This window comes from Aptenodytes forsteri, unplaced genomic scaffold, assembly GCF_000699145.1.
Source record: "Aptenodytes forsteri isolate BGI_AS27 unplaced genomic scaffold, ASM69914v1 Scaffold66, whole genome shotgun sequence".
Taxonomy (NCBI): Eukaryota; Metazoa; Chordata; class Aves; order Sphenisciformes; family Spheniscidae; genus Aptenodytes; species Aptenodytes forsteri.
In genome coordinates this window covers 6,550,061-6,568,047 of record NW_008795131.1, presented here as the reverse complement: position 1 = coordinate 6,568,047, position 17,987 = coordinate 6,550,061, and the positions used below count along the sequence as shown (strand labels likewise).

Here is a 17,987-nt window from a genome sequence, read left to right as displayed (position 1 = left end):
TCATGGATGATTTTCCTGTGTGATGTGAGTGCTAAAGACACAGGTAAGTGCTTGGCCAATTTAGGCCTAGTAGCAAATAATTATATAAAGGAAGACAATAAAATTATTGCCAATTTACCAGGGGGAGTTTACATCCTTTCTATAATTTAGCTTGTTTTCACAGCTACCCAGAAGCTATTTGTACAGGTTTTCTAAAGTCTTCCCACTTCAGAGAGGTGATCATAAAGATACCTGGTACTTGCCTGGTACTGACTGATTTTAACTGCTGGTGGTTCGCATGTAAGAAGATGAGGGAGATGGTGCTGTGACATAGTTTTAGAAAAACCTACAGCTTTGTGCATTAAGAGAAGTCTGATCTATATGAATAACCTTGACAGTTAGACTGTATGATTAAATTGAAATTAAAGTATGTAATGTATGCCCCGGTGGATTTTTTAGTATTTTTAGTTCAAAAAATGCAGAGTGTGTGTGTGTATATATGACAGTAAACGTGTTCAGCACGAGTGATAAAGAGAACAATATGTTAAGTCGGCATAGTATATGTTTTACACAGATGGACTGTTTCCTGGCCTTTCTAATGTTTCTGCACTGTATCTAAAATTCAGTACTATCTAAGGTGGTTTATTGGCAACTTGATCCTACTTTTAAAGGCTAGATCAATTAATTCTGTGCAAGATTTTCAAAATAATCTCAGCAGAGACATCACCTACTTTTTAAAACTATGTTCGCATATAGCTTCTGACAGCAGGGAAGTCTTCCTCCTTGAAAGTACAATAATTGGGTGGGTGCATCACTTCTCCCTTCGTGTGACATTTCCAATAAGTGTTTAATCTAAACATATGCTCAAACCAGTGCAAACTCCTGGGTACATGTAATTAGGTAGAAAACTAGGCCACATGATTTGACCTGTGTCATTAATTTAAACCTGGCCTGGCTTACAGAGAGAGTTTTAAAGTGTCCAAAATAAAAGTTGGCATTGCTTTATGTAAGGTGCATTTAAAAGCCACTTTTGGTTATTCTAAAAAAGCTCTATGTCTAGATAAAGCCTCAGTGGAATTAACAGAATTACAGAACGGTTTGGGTTGGAAGGGACCTCTAAAGGTCATCTAGTCCAACCCCCCTGTAGTGAGCAGGGACATCTTCAATTAGATCAGGTTGCAGAGCCCCGTCTCAAACCAGTGCAAACTCCTGGGTACATGTAATTAGGTAGAAAACTAGGCCACATGATTTGACCTGTGTCATTAATTTAAACCTGGCCTGGCTTACAGAGAGAGTTTTAAAGTGTCCAAAATAAAAGTTGGCATTGCTTTATGTAAGGTGCATTTAAAAGCCACTTTTGGTTATTCTAAAAAAGCTCTATGTCTAGATAAAGCCTCAGTGGAATTAACAGAATTACAGAACGGTTTGGGTTGGAAGGGACCTCTAAAGGTCATCTAGTCCAACCCCCCTGTAGTGAGCAGGGACATCTTCAATTAGATCAGGTTGCTCAGAGCCCCGTCCAACCTGACCTGGAATGTTTCCAGGGATGGGGCATCCACCACCTCTCTGGGCAACCTGTGCCAGTGCTTCACCACCCTTATTGTAAAAAAATGTCTTCCTTCTATCTAGTCTAAATCTCCCCTCTTTTAGTTTAAAACCATTAACCCTTGTCCTACCGCTACAGGCCCTACTAAAAAGTCTGTTGCCATCTTTCTTAAAGGAGGCTTGTAAGTATTGAAAGGCCGCAATGAGGTGTCAATGGCGCCTTCTATTCTCCCGGGTGAACAACCCCAGCTCTCTCAGCCTTTCTCCATAGGAGATTATTCTGGACACTAGTGGAACACCAGAATTCAGACCTGTTATGTCAGTCTGCTTTGCAATTTCAGCAACGTTGAAAGCAAGCAGTTAACAATGCTGCAGTATCAGCTCAACCTAGATTCTCCCACTTCAACCCACTGTCACAGCAGTTCGGATGATGGTTTAATCATCTGAAGAACGAGACTATGGTATTTTTAATGCATCTAATATGGAACATAGCAACACATTTAATTTAGATCTACTTTCATTAATGCTGGTTATTTAGACTCCTCCACAGAAAACATATGGTATTTTTCCAGACTCTGAGGACTTTGGCCACTTCTTCATAAATAATGAACCCAGTTTCTACATCCAGACCCAGTTCGCCATGGTGAGGAACTGCTCCTTTATAAAGGCCTTAGTATGGGATGTGGTATGTGAGCAGTGTTTCAGCAGCACTGAAGTTGGTGTTAGCTTACCAGTGCTTCTATACTGAGGAGGATTTGCTTTTTTGTCCAACTGTAACTGCTTTTACATGTTGTGCGCGGAGGGGGGCTGGAGGGGGAGATGGTGGGGGGCTGGAGCCGGGAGATGGCGGGGGGCAGGAGTGTGCTGCTGGTGGGAACAGCCGGGCCGGGCCGGCACGAGGTGCGGTGGCAGACCCCAGTCTGTCCCGGGATCATTTTCTCCCCTTGTAAATTGCTAGAGGTTTTCAGGAATTAACAAGCCTTTTCCCTTCCCTTTCCCTTCCCTTTCCCTTCCCTTTCCCTTCCCTTTCCCTTCCCTTTCCCTTCCCTTTCCCTTCCCTTTCCCTTCCCTTTCCCTTCCCTTTCCCTTCCCTTTCCACCGCTCCTCCGATCTTCCCTTCCCTTTCCCTTCCCTTTCCCTTCCCTTTCCCTTCCCTTTCCCTTCCCTTTCCTGTCCTAATTGCAGAGTTGATTTACCTCTGTTTGACGAATGGCGCATTGTTGTCAGCCTCAGGAAGTCTACAATGATTTAACCCCTGAAAACCATCTGAGGTAAAAATAAAACTTTCTTATGTCATATAATTCATATTGAAGGATCAGTTGCAAATTTCGTATTAACAGTTTAAAAGGAAATAATCTTTTATGGTAAGCTAACAATGAAGAACAGATTTAGGGTTGGTAACTACAAATGAATTGCTTTATGACGGTGTCACTCACAAGTTTGGTCAGGACAGCATCAGATACTGGGTTTTCAGAACAAAACTGCATGAAGCCCCACGGGTCTCACAATGTCTTGGAGGACCATCACGTGGGGATTCCTCAGCTTTCAAAGCGACTGAACACGTTTTCAGAAACATAAGACATTCATTGTTCTCAACCGCTGTTCCAATATCTCAGCATTTCAGTTTATTAAGAATCATTTTTGTCATCCCTCTTTAATTTGCTCATATTTGTAAAAGCCTTGGAATGTTAGTACTGTACTAACAGTACAGTACTACATGTACTGAGAGTACAAATAATAAAATTTTGTGGAAGATGACTAATATGCAGCCTGATACATATTCTGTGACTCACGCTGGCCAAAGTAAACCTCTGTTCAAACTAGCTTTGAGTTCAGATCTACTTAAGTCATTGGAGATCTTTCAGTTATTACGGAAATGGCTCCAGTTCCTGCTCCAGCTGTTCATGTGACAAAAATTACTGCTTTCAACTAACTCATTTTAGCATGTTATGTTAAGAATCTGTTAAAAAAATATTCATTTGGGGGGGGAAGTATACCTAGACCAAGGAGAGCCAGAATGTACAAATCAAGGGACAGCCCATAGAAGCATTGCGCTCTTGTACCAATAGTTGCAGACTTCATGTGTGCAGTACCATATAAATTGATTTATAGGTCTGCGTCCATAGTGGTCTATGTAATTGATTCTGATCAGTGTTCAGCCTAGCCATAGTTTTGCTTTGCCTCATGATCAGGAGCATTCCGAGTGTCTGTGATCACAGCTTTCCTGCATCAGTTAGCATATATTGTTCATGTTCCTTGCTTGCCTTGCACCCCATTCTCTGCTGCTTCTTGAATCTCTAGGTCCTTCTCCTTTCAGGCTAATGGCTTCAGTTCTAATGTCAACCCTGTCTTCTGAAGCCTGTATTTTTCTTTGGCTAACTCTGAAATACCTGCATTTTTCTGTAAGACAGTATTTCTTCAGCTGAAACCCCTTTTTTGCTCAAGTACGTGCAGATTTCTGTTTACACGGCAGCTGACATGAGAGGCACTGTAGTTACCAGTTTTAATGATCACTGAGAGAATTTAGCTACTGTTTGAAGTAAGATCATTAGCAGCTTGCTAGCTGTCACTGCACTGTATTTACAACCAACAATTGCAGTTGCTTCCCACTTTTCCGTCTTGGACCAGCTCAACTTCTCTTGACCAATGCTACTTGCTTCTTTATCACTTTGCAATCTCCTTGAACCTTGTTGGGAACTCTGAGAAACCCTGCTCTGATCTAAACTACATCAGGGCTGTATGGAGGGGGCATAACTGTACCATCTGATGTAATGCTCTTTTGTCTCCTTCATTTCTTCTTCTTCTGTCTGGCTCCCAATCTCTTTTGTCCCAGGAAAGAATTTAGTTGCCATAAAGATGGAGCATACTACTAAGGATATTTTATGACTGACATTTTAGATAGCTAGGTACTTAACACGTCTTTAATTTGCTTTCACAATCTTTATGCATTTCTGCAATAAATTGATCAAAAATTACTGTCTGAAGCTGTGGGAACTATCTCAATTAATGTAAAAGAATACATTTTTATTTACAGACAGATCTTACCTGGGAGTGGGTGAAAGGAAGCGCCACTGGCTTGTGTGTGCTGTGCTTCTTCCACCTGGTGCAATAGCAGGAGGTTGCCAGAGGCAGTGTTGCTGTTCCCACAGCAACCGGTTTGTTTACCTTCCATGCTGTTCTGAGCCACCTCCTGGAATACTTAGTTGCACATTTAAAAAGAAACTACGTGCTGCTGCTGTGGCGATTGAGGCTGGAAGACAGTTGGGAGCAAACCCCCCGATGAAGGGGAACTGAGGACGTGGCACTTTTAGCCAGGGTTTGACCTTGGGAGCAGCCTGGGCTAGGAGCAGTACCAGCCAAGAGGTGTGTGAGGGAGAAGGGGGATTGTTTTAAGGGTACCTGTGCTGGAGTGTGGGCAAAGCTGTGTGTTGCTGAGGAGCAGCTGTGTGCATTTGGGGTGAGGAGTTGTCTCAGGAACACTGGATGAGCATAGTGCAAGAATAGGAAAATTGATAAACTGCTGTGACTTTGCACATTTTTTGGGCATTGGTTTCACCCTACGTTAAACCAGTGTCCCCAGTATGCTTCGTTCTTTGTTCTGCTTCAGCCCTTCCTAGGCTTTTCCATTTCCTCATTTACCTGATGTATTTCCTCCTTCAGCTTTTCATGTCCTGATTGCTTTTTTTTTTCCTAACGACTATTACGTTTCTTTTTTACAACCTTGAGTTCATCCACCTCTCCAGCCGTATTCTTAAGAGGTGTTTATTTCTCCAACCTGTGGGAGACTATTTAGCTTTTATATTTGTTTACTTTTTCTCAGTTTTCTGTGATTGTCCATTTAGTAATTCCATCCTTCCTCACAGGTCTCCTTTTCTTTCCCTTCTCTTCTCCCTCCTATTGCAGACAGCCCATCTTTTCCTCTCAGTTACACTTTCAAGCCTCTTTCTTACTCTCTCTCCTCCTAGCTTCCATTCCCAAATTCTTCTGTTTCTTCATTCTCCCACTCCAAACTCTCCCACACACCTTAGCAAATTCTTGGGGAGCCTTGAGCAAGAAGTCTTTTATTTTCATACCTGTGTCATTTTGCAGGTGAAAGGGGCAAGAATTTTTCTCACCCTCATGGACCTGTCTTCTCCCCCTCTTGCTTCTGCAGCCAAATATAACGCTATTCCTGTTTTCAGGTTCCACGTTCCAAGAACGGACCTGCGTTATACCCAGAAACTTTCCAAAAAACAATGGCCAGACTGTTGCAAGCTCCACCCAAGTTTCATCCCTCAGAATGGGACATTGCAAACAAGATGCAGTGTGCCAGTACAGAGTCTCAGAAATCCAGGTCAGAGCGCATGATAGCAGAGAGTCGGAGGCTGCTGGATGAAACAGAAAAGACAACTCAGAAAACCCAAAGTGATGTCAACAAGAAAATAGGTAATCCCATGTGTTCTGCCAGTGTCAAGATGTGTTATTTGAGCTATATGTTTAAGATGGCCTTCTTAGAAAATTAGTTGATAGTGAATAGGAATATATGTCAATGCCATGCTATCTGATCTCATGGAAAAATTAAAAATATTTTAAAAAATATTTTGAGGCAGGTTCTTTATTTTATAACAAATAAATTACTTCTCCAGAACACATAGAAAGCTATTCCAACCAAACCTCCTGATACAGGGTTGCAAAACTGTCTCTACACATCAGCCTACAGCACTACATGCACTCCACTATGGAATAAGTCTATTTTTAGCCCTATCTAAGATCTGACCCACAGTGCTCTGGCATCTAAGATGGGCTTGTATTAATACCTGTTTGCAATTTTCATTCTGCAGAACAGAGACAGGAAGAAGTAAAATTCTGGAAGCAAGAATTAGAAAACAAACTTGAACAAATTGTTCATGAGACAGAGGTACTGTTGACTTTCAAGATTAGGCTGGAGAAATCTTTGGAGAGCTGCAAAGAGCCACTCGTCATTGCCCAAAAGTGTCTCCTGAACAGGTGAGATGATTAAGAAGAAAACCATTCAGGGAGAGAAAAAAAATCTAGGTAACGAACCTTTAACGAATAATAAAAAAGGCTGCCTGCCTTTTTTAAATAATAAACTAAGGACCTGCCTCTCTTTGCAGTGGAGTCACAGTCTGATTTAGGTGTTGCAACACTGGGGAACCAAGGCCATAAGGGAAAAACTTCCTGTGTGGCAAGGAAAAGCCTTCAATTTGGAAAGCTGGGCTTCATCATCTTCTGTTAGCTGCAGGCATTTTAACAATGTGGCTGATGGCTTTTCCTCTTTTTGTTTAGGCAGAGGCGAGCTGGGATTGACTTGGTGCATGATGAAGTGGAACAGGAATTGGTGAAGGAAGCTGAAGTCCTCCAGGGGGTTATTGCTTTGCTTGGACGTACATTGGAACAAACCAATGAGCAAATCAGGTGCAGAGGCAAAGAGCGTAACTGAACACTGATTAGCTGGAAAGTAGGACAGCCATAATCCTGAGAAGTTGTAGGGTCAGGCTGAGCACAGGTCCAAAGTTACTTTCAGTGCTAAACAGTTACAAAGAAGTCAGTCCTAATTCATACCAGTCGCTCAGTAATGGTGAGAAGTTCTGTTTGTTAGAATTCAAAGTACTTGCATGTGATCCCTGGTCTTCTCATGATCCAGTCCTGTGCCTTTAATTCCAATGAGAATTGTACCATCAATTTACATGGAGGCAGCTTCATGCTCTAGATTTTGGGACGTTGCAACTGACAGTTCATACATGAAGAATTCCATAACAGCATTTATATTACCTAATGTATGTATGCATGCATGTTAGGGACACCTGTGAGTGCCTACACTTCGGCTTAGAGTCCGGTTGTTTCTCCTCCTAGACTAAACCGTTCAGCAAAATACAACCTGGAAATGGATCTGAAGGACAAGTTCACAGCTTTGATGATTGATGATTACTGTGCTAGCTTGACAAACAACACTCCTGATATCAGATATGCTGATAATGCAGTGAAAATAGAAGGAGAGTAAGTGGTTATTTAGTTCAATGAACATATGATAATTATACAGCTAGTATGAGCTGTTCCAGTAATAGCAAGATGAAAGTAATTTTATGTAAAACAGACTATATCTGTCCATCATCTGTCTGTGTAGATTGTTTTTTATACTTGTCATGGTTTAACCCCAGCTGGCAACTAAGCCCCACGCAGCTGCTCGCTCACTCCCCTCCAGCGGGATGGGGGAGAGAATTGGACGGGTAAAAGTGAGAAAACTTGTGGGTTGAGATAAAGACAGTTTAATAGGGAAAGCAAAAGCCCCATGTGCAAGCAAATCAGAACAAGGAATTCATTCACTCTTTCCCATCGGCAGGCAGGTGTTCAGCCACCCCCAGGACAGCAGGGCTCCATCACACATAATGGTGACTTGAGAAGACAAACGCCATCACTCTGAACGCCCCCCCCTTCCTTCTTCTTCTCCCAGCTTTATATGCTGGGCATGACATCATATGGTGTGGAATATCCCTTTGGTCAGTTGGGGTCAGCTGTCCCGGCTGTGTCCCCTCCCAGCTTCTTGTGCACCCCCAGCCTGCTCGCTGGTGGGGTGGGGTGAGGAGCAGAAAAGGTCTTGACGCTGTGTGAGCGCTGCACAGCAGTAAGGAAAACATCCCTCTGTTATCAACACTGTTTCCAGCACAAATCCAAAATATAGCCCCGTACTAGCTACTGTGAAGAAAATTAACTCTACCCCAGCCAAAACCAGCACAATACTTCTGTCCATCACTTTAGTATCTGTGTAATATGTCTGTGAAATAAGCCACAATAATCATGTTCCCAGTGAACTGCCGTTTACTACAAGTTTTTGAGGCTCACAGTTAGCTAAGGAAAAATTTCACACATTGTTTAAACCCAGAATAGATTTACTCATCTAAGTGCCTCTCCTCTCCCAGGGTGTCCTAGTGGGGAGAACACTGGACTGGGACACATGAGGTGTGGAGTCAGTTTCTGACTCAGTCATTAACCTGTCAAATGTGCCCCTTCTGTATGAGTCAGTTAGTGTGAACGGTTTAGATGGAGAAATAGCTAGCACAGAAAAACAGGCTGAAGAGAGGAAACACACTGAGAAAGCAGTGTGTGTGAGACAGTCTTCCAAGAACACTGTTGGCTCTGCGAGAACTGACAAACTTGGAACACCAAGAGACTGACAGCTCTTGCTGCTAGCATGTTAGCGTGCATCAGCAACAGGTTGTGTAACTCAGACCACACCAGAATGGTGTTGGCTGCTATATGCAAATGACAATTACAGCTTTATATATCTACCCAATGAAACAAGGAACCCTCTGAGGAACTTTCCAAACACCTGCCTGCAAGCCACTGGTGCACAAGTATGACCCTCTAATTCTAGGGATGCTGTTGGGGGTTGGCGTCCCAACTGTACTATGAGGTGACTGTCTTATAGGTGGTAAACTATGTGAGAGAATAAGTGAATGTTTTGTGGGAATAGTTATCTGCTATTAACAGTAACAGCTGAATTATATTAGTAATAACAGCTTAGTTAATGAAAGGTGTTCTAAGAAATATTGGTTATTATCTGTGTTCCCCCACAACAACTTAATCCTTTATCAGGGAAAGGAAAGTTATAACAAAGTTGCTCTGTGACTTTAGCAAATTCGTTTCCATCCTATCCGTGTCTACTTTGTACTTGGTCTTGAAATGTTTGCGACAGAGAGGGTCTTTATTTTGTATCATCTGTAGAATTCCCAGCACAACTGGCACTTACTGGGACATGCAGTTAATAGTACTGCTTTGTTCTTGGTTTTGTGGACTAATTATAGATTTATGAAGTCACAGAGGGCCTGATGCTGCCAGTTGATGACCTTTTATTTTGACTCTCTTTCAGTTTTGTTAGCCCTGAAGACTGGATAGATTTCTCAAACATAAATATTGAAAAGGCTGACAAGCAGAGAAACAATTCTTTGGCACTGGGGGCACTGATTGATGGCATCCTCTCACAGACAAGGAATGACATGCGCAAGCAATGTGAGATGGTGAATGTTGCGTTTAGAAATAAGGTGAAGGAAGTCAAGGATGCCAAGCACAAGCTAGAGACGCTCCTTGCAATGGTAAGTGGTAGGGGACAGTCAGTGAAAAAGTGGAAACAATGGGCTTGGGTTATCTACCAGTTTTCTCAATCCAGTGGCTTGAACTACTTTGCTTTAAGAATTTTACCTTTGCACTACTGGCAACCCCTGCCACATTTTCCTCCCTGCCCCCCCCCCGCCCCAAGTCATCTTGGATTTTATTTTCTCAGCTCTGCGTGCACCACTACAGAGGTTAATTTCTGGAATCACTCACTCAATTTAAGTGTTGCTGTAGACATCAGTAAAGTCAGGATTTCTCTTGTTATTTTTTTTAGTTACATGGGGCTCCTATAGAATTTTCACAATTGTGATATAAGAGCCTAATAACTTATAAAATCAGGGTCAATGTGCTCAAAATTTGATACATGAAAACTGTTAATGTAAAAATTAATTGCTGAGCATAAATCTCCAGTTTCACTCAGAACAGTGATACCTGCTTTCCAATGAATCATAATCCTGGCTGACCTTTGTAAAATATCCTCTGATGAATAACATCTTAACAGAATGAGTGTTACTGTGATTGTTATTACTATAACTATTAAAGATCATTATGATTTCACCCATTGTAAGAGACTGTGCAGCACTTCCTTCTGTTGGATTTGTTAAGGTGATGGATGAGACTGCCTCACAGGAGAAGAACATTGCAGCTTTAAAGAAAGCAATCGCTGATAAAGAAGGACCTGTTAAGGTGGCTCAAACCCGCTTGGAAGCAAGAAACCATCGCCCCAATGTGGAATTGTGTTACGACACAGTGCAATACAGGCTGATTAGTGAAGTTCAAGAGATTACAAAAAATATGCAAAGGCAAGTGGAAATGATGAAAGAGTGGAAAATCTGTGGTATAGATTACTGGGTTAATTTAATGAGTCAAAGTAACATTGGGTCGCAGCTATTCTCCCTGAAAGGTTGAGAATTACTTTTCCCTTAAGGGCAGGACACTTTAAGGGAAGCTGCATGGATATTGTCTGTGAATCCCCTTCCATCTTTTTCTTCACTCAGAATTCTTATCCCATATGAAAAAAACCTATCCGTGTGTTTTCAACTAATGTCTGCCTGTATTCTCCCTTTTAGATTAAAGAGCACACTGGCACAGGCTGAGACAGTGCTGAAAGGTCTGAGCCGCCGACAGCTTTCCTTGGAGGAGGAGATCCAGGTCAAGGAGAATACCTTGTACATTGATGAAGTGCTCTGCATGCAAATGAGAGAGTCTGTTTACATTAACAGCTTCTGAAGCCATCATACTGGGAGATTGTATGTGCTCCAAAGAGCCAGCTCCTGCTGAAATTTTATTGACAAACCTCTAGATTTATTGTTTTGGCTCAATGCTGTCCTGGTTCTAGTTGTGCAAGGTAATTAAAACAGACCTAGTACTTACAGCTACCTGTTTCACAGTATCTATACTCTAGAACGCCTGAAGAAATCTCCCGCTTGGCAATAAAATTCCAGAATAAGAAGAAATGTCCCTTCTTCCATGTTATTTATCTTGTGTGCAACTAATGGTACCTTTTGCCATTGAAAGGTCTAGAAGTTGTGGAAGCTAGAGCAGGAGTCTCCTCATAAGTCACTTGTTGGAAAGCTGGGCAAGTGGGAGGAGTGACTCTCAGAACTAGCCATAGTATGTTTTGTTCTTAACATCTGCTGTTAAGAACTAGGCACAGGGTGTATATCAAACTTAACAGGAGGTAGGGACTGGTGATACACTGGATAGTGCATCTGACTGCATCTGAGTCAAAGATCAAGCCAAGGCTGACTTTGCGCTAATCACTTCCTCACCTCATGTCTCAGTTTCCCTATTTGCAAAATGGAAACCAGATGGGCTTCATTGGTAAGGTGTTTGAAGCTCTACAATGAGAAGTGCTGAAAAAAGAGGAGGGCCTTATTTTCACTAGAGAAGCCTGTAAGGATGGAAAAGGGCTCACTGCTTACTTTGGTTCTGGTGAGGAAAAACAAAGCAAGGGCAAGAATAAATGATGCTGGAGACACAGGAGGCTGGTTCCCAAGTCCAACATTTTAATACATGGAGTGTAAAATTGTCCCTTGCCTCTCTCTTGCTGTAATGGTATCTCCCTTTCAGAGGCACTGCTGTCAAGATTCAAATCCCTTACTAACGCCCTCCAAAGGATCAGTTCATTGCTTGCTGATGTCACTGGGTGTTGTTCTCTCTCCCCGTGGTTTACACCATTGGGTAGGTGATGACAAAATAATTAAGCTCTGAGTCAATCAGGTATTTGAACTTCCTGTAAATATCGCATAACAGCCGATCCTCCTCACTGGTCTCTTGTCGGGCTGTGTAAATCCTGACCTGTATGCATGAATGACAGTCATGTCTCTCAGATAGAAGGCTCAGCCCGTTAAAGCTCGCGACAACAAGAAGCCTCTGTGACTAATGAGGAATCTAGATAAGCCAAATTCCTTGGTTTTGAGTAAAATCTTGAGGTTTTACTCTGTTTTCACTCCAAACTGACTGAAAACATTATTTCCTGCCAAAGAATTTTTAGGAAGAGCAAGGTTCCTTTTACCCCCAGAACTGATGCATCCACAGATCTGGGAGGATCTACTGAATTCAGAATCTAGGACGCAAAGTAGCATGACAGCATGGTTTACACCAGCTGCAGTTGTGGTCTGGGCCCAGTTCAACACAGCATCCCTAAAGAGTGAGATGTGTTTATACCTTTTTGCAGTTTAGTGGGATTCAACCCATATGCCTCGATTTAAGCACAGACATAAGCACTGGGCCTGGGAAGTGACTGAGAATCCCTAGTTTGAACTAGAGGTGACAGAGGGAACCCCAGTCTAGGAAGGACTTGTGGAATTGTTGGGGCTTGTTATTAAGCTTCTGTAGTATTTGGTACATGGCTAAGTAGGTTGGAAAGCCCCATTTCTGTGAGTGGTTCTCAGGCTCCTTATAATGCTAAAACATAATGTAGGGAAGGTAGTTACGTTAACATTTCCGTAAGTGACCTTTCTATGGGCAGGGGGACCTCACCTTTCTCTGGGTACTGGAGAGAGGAAGGGAATGGGAGTTTTGAAGCACAAAGTCTTACCTTTATGGTAGTCAAAATGCATTTCCTTTCTGCACGGTTTTGTAGCAGCCTCTCCATAAAGGTGACACTTAGAAATGCCCAGACTTTCAGAAATAACAACCTCTTGCATGACAAGATGAGCTGTAGCAGCTCGTCATCCAGCAGCTCATGGTCATTGTTTAATTCGAGTGTTAATTTCTTGAAAAAAATGAACACTGTTAGTACTACTGAACAGAACTTGTGAATACAGTAACAAGAATTCAATAAACAAGTTTCCCAATTTTACCAACAGAAGTGACTGTCAGCAGATAAATTTTGTACCTTGACATTAGCAGAGAATCAGTTTTGTATTATAACAGTACAGAAATCTCCACACTCCTGTTAAGATGGGGGTGTCCCTTGTGCATTACTGTCCTGGTATTACTGTCCTGTGCATTACTGTCCGAAACCAGGACAATTACATACCATCCTAAGGGATAGACAACTTCTATTACCATTAGAAGATGCTACACCCACAGCTCATGCCATGATCTTATTTGACATATTGGAAATTATCCCAGATACAAGAGTATATCCAAAGACAATTTCTAGAAAGCTTTACAGATCTCTGGTGTTTATTGGAAACTCTGCAATGCAACAGAACTTAAAGAAAGCTGTCAGCAACCATCAGGTATAAGGCCTTGTGCTTCCTTCAGGCATGCAAAGACCTGATGCTCGTTTACACATCAGTTGTTGCACACCTTTGGTAACACGTCCTTGGTGACACCAAAGTGCTTTGATATGCGCATCAGTTAATTTCCACGTGCTGTAAGACATTTGTGCATTGCCAAAATGGAGCAAACCCATCAGTGTAGGTTGATGCAGCTCTGTAAGCAAACAAGGTATACAAACTATTTTCCTCATATGCAGATTTCCCTGCAAAAGGGTGGGGTTCAGAAAAATCTGAAAGGATAAGAAAGTTATCAGTTACTAAACATGAAGGTGTCTAACCAGAATAAGCCTAAAGCTTTCTTACAAAAATGACATTTTACTGCCTGAAAGGTTCTTTTTGCTCACAGCTGACATTACAACCACCAGCATTTCGAGTGTTTTAGCTTTTTATGAGGGCAACCTGACATCAGCCTGACAGTGAAGACTAGCATAATGGGGATTGTAACTGGACAAGGATAATTACCTGAACTAGACTATAGCTGCAGCACTGGAATGGCTCACTTATGAAAACTACCCTCTGAACATAAAACTGAAGTGGTCAGGAATTCCTATTGATGACTGCTGTTATGCAGAAGGCCTATATGATTACTTAGCTTTGTGATACTGCAGTAAGATGTCACTACTGTTTCTCTTACCTGCAGAACATGCCAGTAGGCTGGGAGGAGGTTGGTGAGGGTAGGTCTCATTGTCCAGTCTGGGTCATTGAAATAGCAGCTCCGTAGACTGATGCTCCTGACTGGGATCTCCACTAGCAGGATCCTGGCTAGGTGATCATGCTTCATGACTCTTTCAAAGAAGAAGTTCACTTTCAGTTTTGGGGCTCTCTTGGCCAAGTTTGCCCATGACATTCCCCAGACCACTTGCCCATGAGGGTCATGGATATGACATTTGATATTCAAGGTGCACAGGGAATGAGCGCTGTGCTCCCGCAGGATGTCCAGCAGTTCATCAGAGATGCAGTTATAATTGAAAGTCAGGATGACCAGGCTATGGAACTTGGACATAGTTTGGTGGAACAAAGTGCTGCTGTAGACAGGAAGGTGGAGACTGAAGAAATCCTCAATATTGATTTCAGATATAAAGCCTTTATTTGTCAAGAAGCTCAGAGAATTCAGAAGCTCACAGCCTTCTTCCAAGGTTACTCTTGCTCCTTTTAAGTTGAGATAATCAAGCTGTTTGCTCATTCTTTTCAGGAAGGTAGCTAAGGTCTTGATAAACTGAGCCCTGACCACATTTTTCCATATCAAGCGGTCTAATTCCAGGTACTTGATGCTCAGGGATACTAGGCGACTGTTACACTTACTCAGGTGTGAAAGAAGACCTCTCATAGTCACTTGAAATTTTTGGGTAAAGGCAGTATTGTAAGGATTCGATAACTTGATCTCAAGGTGCTCCAAATACTTGCCAAATTTCTTGACATACCACAGTGCACTTTGAAACTCCAATGTGTGTGCCCTTGATGGTCGGCCATAGAATGTGATGGTTCTTCTTCTCCAGAGGGATCCTGAGTACATGGCCCAACTCCATTTTTTACAGACCAAGGCAGCCTGAGATCTGTCCCTGTCGTCTAACCAATGGAAAACATGTGTCAGACAGACATCAGGTAGATGAGCCCAGGAGCGCTGCTCAGGTTCACTGTCGTCTTCCATTGAGAAGACAGTTTTTCACTTCTCTTCTGGGTGTTGAGCCAAACCTAGATGAAGAAAGCTGTGGGTAGATATCTTGCCATTCCCAACAGAATAGGCTTCCAAGCAAGTGGATGAAAGTTTGCTTCTTCACATTCACAAAACAACAATCCTTTCTTTGCCTCTGTACTCAAGCTGTCAGGGTCAAACAAGCTCTTGGGTCTAAACTATAGTCTAACCTAAATCAAAAGAAAAAAAAACAGTAAGTGAAGAACAATCACAGTACAAGCACAGGACACATCTTTTAACTTTTTGGCCTTCAGTCTAGCTAAACAGTGAAATGGTATCAACTGCTGATAGAGCAGCCACAACCTCTAGAAACCTTTGGTTAGCATCACCTGTAATTGATAATGGTTTGTGGCCTGATGCCTAGTGTCTAAAAGTATCCAGTGCTTTGGGCTGTACACATTTGAACAGTACTGTTGGTGCAAAACTAGTGCAAATGACTTTTCTTATCCTTCTGGGGTACTGTTCCATGACAATCATCTGAGGTAGTACCCTGCCACAGAGTAAGGTACAATCCCTGTTGAGAGTAATAAGCAATATAAGCTGTTCCATCACTTGATTCAAGCAGGATGTTCAGTCATTGTGCTCCAATGGACAGGGAGAAGGCTGGCGAGTCAGGAGAGCAACTGGGTAGTGATAAAACACGTAAGTAAACAACCACAACGCAAGAAGTTACCAGTTCCACTCTCAAGGCTGGACTGTGTAAGTATTCAGCTCCCTGCACACTTTTCCAGCTCTCATAGTCTCCCTCCGGAGTTCAAGATTTGTTTTCTCTACCTCTGACCCCTCCCTCCTCAAAGTTCAGCCATTGCCATGGAGCAAAGAGGTAACGTTTGTGATGTCATGACAACTGAATTTATGCAAGGGCAAACAGTGAACAAAGCTGACTTGAGCCAAGTCATTTGGGCTAAGGTGAAGATAGTGAAAAGGAAAAGCAGACTTGTTTGGTAGTCCCTTAGGAAGTGAGAAATACAGGCCACAATCTACAAGCCAGGTACAGGCTGTGTGTCTTCTCTTGTCACTTTTCACCAACCAGATAAATGGATCAAGTGGCTGAGCAATAAACAGCCAAGAAGGGAAGTGATGCATCCTCTATCTTTTCAGCTATGAATTGCAAACTTCAGCTGTGAAATGCAAACTACATCCCACCGGTGCTTGTTTTCATGAGGCCTTTTACAGATCAGGATATTAGTTGACTCTGTGAACAGCCAAAGGGCATGGAAAGCTAGTATTTTGTTAGTACCTTTGCAGAGGCAAAAATTCAGAATGTATTTACTTCCCACCTCTATAGTGCATGTGTCTTATCATGTCCACTTGGTAAATCACTCCTTAGCTCTCGGGGATGAAATTGGAAAAACATCTAGTGATACTTTCTTATGGCCTATCCCAAAATCAAGGCTTATTGGCTGACTGGACTACAAGAAGATGCAACTCAAAAGTACATGATGCCAATCTCCAAACAATCTACCATTCCTCCTTTGCATGTGCTGTTCTGTTGGGTAGCAAAGTTGAAATGGATGGAAACAACAGAGGCACCGTAAGAAGATGAAGAAAACATGCACACCTCCAAGAGTCTGTTTACAACTACAAAGGCTCAGACAGTTCTATTTTAGTTTTATAAACAGGCATGAAAGAACAGGCTGACTGGCCAGTTCAGCTTCAGCCTGCTGCTTTCCTTTTGGCCTACAGTTCTTCTGTCACACATTATCTCTCTGCCTATCCAATTAGCACTACGTCTATTCTTAGGGATTCCCCCTTCCCATCCAAAATGCCAATCCAAACCCCCAGCTCTCAAGATAACCCTTAGAAACTGAGCATGTGGATCTGATTACCACCTGACTGTCCACCTCTTGTGTTTAGTACCCCCATCTCCCCCCAAGAGTTTTGTTTTGCAGAACTGTCAGTCATTTAGAAGGTCTTTACATGAATGACCCCATTTTGCCTGTCCAGACAAAGATCCGAGCCAAGTCTTGAAATATGGTGGCTCAAGCTGCAGTTTGCTAATGAGAAGAGCCTGAAACTTTCCCTATGGAGATGGGGGTGGGGCAGGACAGGGGAAGAGTCAGAACACATCTGCAATGATCTGGAAGCCAAAAAGCCAATGTGCAGAGGAAAGCAGAACAGCATATAGGGCTGTAATACATAGAAACACATGTCTATTAATAAGGGATATTTATTGAGATATACTCGCCCATATTACAGTGCGTGGATACAAAGGGTTCAAAGACCATCACGTAGAACTTTTTTAAAACCACAGCTCTTAGGAACTTATAGAAAGTATGTTTACAAGCCAATGGTGGAACTCGAGGTATCCTGCAGTGTTACTGCATTGCCTTCACCACGGCTCTAAGCCAAGTCTTAGCCATGGAGGTGTCTCTAGCTGTCAGCTCCGAGTTTAACTTGGTGGTGGTAAACCAAACCAAAGCTTTAGAAAAAAACAGAAGCTACTACAGCTTTTTCCAGAGCAATTTTTCAGGTAGAAGTGTTTTAAAGGTAAATGTTTTGCATGTCTTGTTTTCCTCTAGGGTAGGATAAAAAACCCCCAAAACTAAACGAAACAAATAATTAAAAAAACCAACCCCCAAACAACCCACATTCTCCGCACTTGGCCTTTCTTTGCTGCCTCATTTGCTACAAAGGACATCCCAAAGCGTTTCCAGTACAACACTGTGCAGTTACACCAGCTGCCTCCTCCAGCAGGAGCTGCAGAAGCCGGTGGAGAAAAACCAAACGAACAAAAACCTTCTGTGGCTCATAATTAATTACCAGAAGTAACAGGAGCCGCGGCTTGGATACCCAAGCGGGCAGCCCAGCCTCTGAATCCTTTTGCTTGTTCCTTCTGACGTGGATCTCAAGGCCACAGACCCCCAGAGGCACTAAACCCATGGGGTGGGGTCGGGGGCCAGCGGTGCTGCCGCGCTCGGGACCGC

The 17,987-nt window shown here is 42.6% G+C and overlaps 2 protein-coding genes across 4 annotated transcripts; one reads left to right on the top strand and one right to left on the bottom strand.

The window, feature by feature from the left end:
- Positions 1 to 1,677: 1,677 nt before the first annotated feature.
- On the top strand, positions 1,678 to 11,051 carry TEKT1 (tektin 1). 3 transcript variants are annotated; one of them, XM_009278287.1, is made up of 9 exons: positions 1,678 to 1,985; positions 2,097 to 2,167; positions 5,706 to 5,949; positions 6,345 to 6,510; positions 6,811 to 6,939; positions 7,378 to 7,521; positions 9,392 to 9,614; positions 10,240 to 10,436; positions 10,704 to 11,051. In XM_009278287.1, the coding sequence occupies exons 2-9, from the start codon at positions 2,165 to 2,167 to the stop codon at positions 10,861 to 10,863; spliced, it is 1,266 nt and encodes a 421-aa protein (XP_009276562.1). In that variant the 5' UTR covers positions 1,678 to 1,985; positions 2,097 to 2,164; the 3' UTR covers positions 10,864 to 11,051. The 3 variants fall into 3 exon arrangements, with proteins under 3 accessions (XP_009276562.1, XP_009276560.1, XP_009276561.1); XM_009278285.1 differs by having other exon boundaries at positions 1,678 to 2,167; XM_009278286.1 differs by lacking the exons at positions 1,678 to 1,985; positions 2,097 to 2,167 and adding an exon at positions 2,711 to 2,795.
- A 662-nt stretch (positions 11,052 to 11,713) lies between these two features.
- FBXO39 (F-box protein 39) lies at positions 11,714 to 15,015 on the bottom strand. Its single transcript, XM_009278284.1, has 3 exons — positions 14,002 to 15,015; positions 12,677 to 12,853; positions 11,714 to 11,934 (listed from the first exon to the last, which is right to left on the bottom strand). The coding sequence occupies exons 1-3, from the start codon at positions 15,013 to 15,015 to the stop codon at positions 11,806 to 11,808; spliced, it is 1,320 nt and encodes a 439-aa protein (XP_009276559.1). The 3' UTR covers positions 11,714 to 11,805.
- Positions 15,016 to 17,987: the final 2,972 nt, after the last annotated feature.

Coding starts and splice junctions, on each gene's coding strand:
- TEKT1 (XM_009278287.1), top strand. Junction 6,511..6,810: donor CAAAAGTGTCTCCTGAACAG/GTGAGATGATTA, acceptor CTTTTTGTTTAG/GCAGAGGCGAGCTGGGATTG. Junction 7,522..9,391: donor GCAGTGAAAATAGAAGGAGA/GTAAGTGGTTAT, acceptor ACTCTCTTTCAG/TTTTGTTAGCCCTGAAGACT.
- FBXO39 (XM_009278284.1), bottom strand. CDS start 15,015: ATGGAAGACGACAGTGAACCTGAGCAGCGCTCCTGGGCTCATCTACCT. Junction 12,854..14,001: donor CCTACTGGCATGTTCTGCAG/GTAAGAGAAACA, acceptor ATTTTTTTCAAG/AAATTAACACTCGAATTAAA. Junction 11,935..12,676: donor GCATTTTGACTACCATAAAG/GTAAGACTTTGT, acceptor TCATGCATACAG/GTCAGGATTTACACAGCCCG.